This window comes from Plasmodium gaboni (genome assembly GCF_001602025.1).
Source record: "Plasmodium gaboni strain SY75 chromosome Unknown, whole genome shotgun sequence".
Classification (NCBI taxonomy): domain Eukaryota; phylum Apicomplexa; class Aconoidasida; order Haemosporida; family Plasmodiidae; genus Plasmodium; species Plasmodium gaboni.
The window spans coordinates 1-1,835 of record NW_017385339.1 but is presented as its reverse complement, the minus strand read 5'-3'; the positions used below and the strand labels follow the sequence as shown (position 1 = coordinate 1,835).

Sequence of the window (1,835 nt, the reverse complement as noted above, 5' to 3'; positions counted from 1 at the left end):
TTTTTCTTCTTCATTATAATGTTTATTATCTTCTTCACTCATTTTCTCATTTATATTTTTGTCACTACACATAATATTATTTTCTATTTTTTCTATGGATTTTTCATAATGATTAGATGAAATACTTTTATTATATGAGTCTTCATCCTTTTTAATACGTTTATAATTACTATCATTTATATGGCTATCACTTATATGGTTATCATTCATATGGCTATCACTTATATGGTTATCATTCATATGGCTATCACTTATATGGCTATCATTCATATGGCTATCCTTCATATGGCTATCATCCATATGACTATCATTTATATTTCTATCATTCACATTGCTATGATCAATTTCTTGCATTCCTTTCTTGTTATATTCATTCTCACAAATTTTCTTTTCTTCATAATCTCCTTGTTCCTTCTTACTATTTCTTTTTAATTGACTTAATTTTTTTTTCTTCTCATTATTATTATTATTATTATTTACATGTGAATCATTATTATTTTCTTCAATTTGTTGTTCCATACGTTTAAACATATTTTCATAGTATTGTATTTTCTTTAGTTCCCTAGCACTTAATTGAGGATTAAATATATCATTATTATTATTATTATTATTATTGTTATTGTTATTATTGTTGTTATTAGTTTTGTTGTTGTTGCCTCTTCCTTTATCTTGATTTTTCTCATCTTTATTTTTATATTTCTCTCTATCTTTATTTTTATACTTTTCTTTATCCTTAATTTTATTATTTTTTTCTATAACCTTTTTATCGTGTTCTTTTTCCTTTCCTTTATTTAAAGATTTTTTTTTTTTTTTCTCTCCCTTCTTCATTTTTCTTTATCATAACAAAATAAAAAATAAAAAAATAGATATAAATAAATATATATAAACTTTATAATATTTATAATATTTATTTTTTTTATTTCATGACTTCACATATATATATATATATATATATAATTATTTAAACGATAAAAGGTTTGTTAGTTTTGCTTTTTTTTTATAAATAGTATAAATTATTCATCTTTATAATTTTGAAAGGTTAAAATGATATATATTATATATATATATTTATATATAATATTTTCTTTTAAAATATATGATTACATTTATATCATCTTAATTTTATATTTATTATTATATAAATATTTCTTTTTAATTTATAATTTTAATATATAAAATTTTGTAGAAGAACAAAAAAAAAAATATACTATAAGTTTTTTATAATTATATGATAATAATATTATAATAATTATATACATATTTTATATTATTCATATAATAAACAATATAAATATATATATATATATATATATATATATATATATATATAATATATATTATATTAAGCCCTGAAAAAAAATAACTCAGACCATATATCATATATTAATTATATACTTCTTAAAATATAAATATACCTATAAAATAAACAATGTATTGATAAAAGTTTTTTATTTTTCCAGTATTATATATTTATTAAAATAAATAAAAATAATATCCATATAAAATATATAAAATATATATATATATATATATATAATATTATAAATAATTAAAATTCTCGTTTGAGTATTTCACTTTTTTTTTTTTTTTTTTTCCTTTTCAATATATAAAGGTAAAACGTTAACATTGAAAAAATATATGAATTTCAAAATGAAAATTAAAAAAAAAATATAAAAATGAAAAAAAAAAAAAAAAAAAAAAAAAAACTTAATCCATATACTTACATATATATATATATATATATATATGTATATATTATATTTATGTTACATATACATATATGATATATATTATGGATATATTATTTTGATTGGGTGGTTTTGCAAACATTTTTT

The 1,835-nt window shown here is 16.0% G+C and overlaps 1 protein-coding gene across 1 annotated transcript; it reads right to left on the bottom strand.

Annotated features, from left to right (window-relative positions):
* PGSY75_0016900 (hypothetical protein) lies at positions 1 to 828 on the bottom strand (the record flags this gene model as incomplete). The annotated part of the gene is made up of 1 exon (XM_018783309.1): positions 1 to 828. A coding segment is annotated over one exon (828 nt), but the record flags the coding sequence as incomplete, so codon positions are not given.
* Between the last annotated feature and the right edge of the window lie 1,007 nt (positions 829 to 1,835).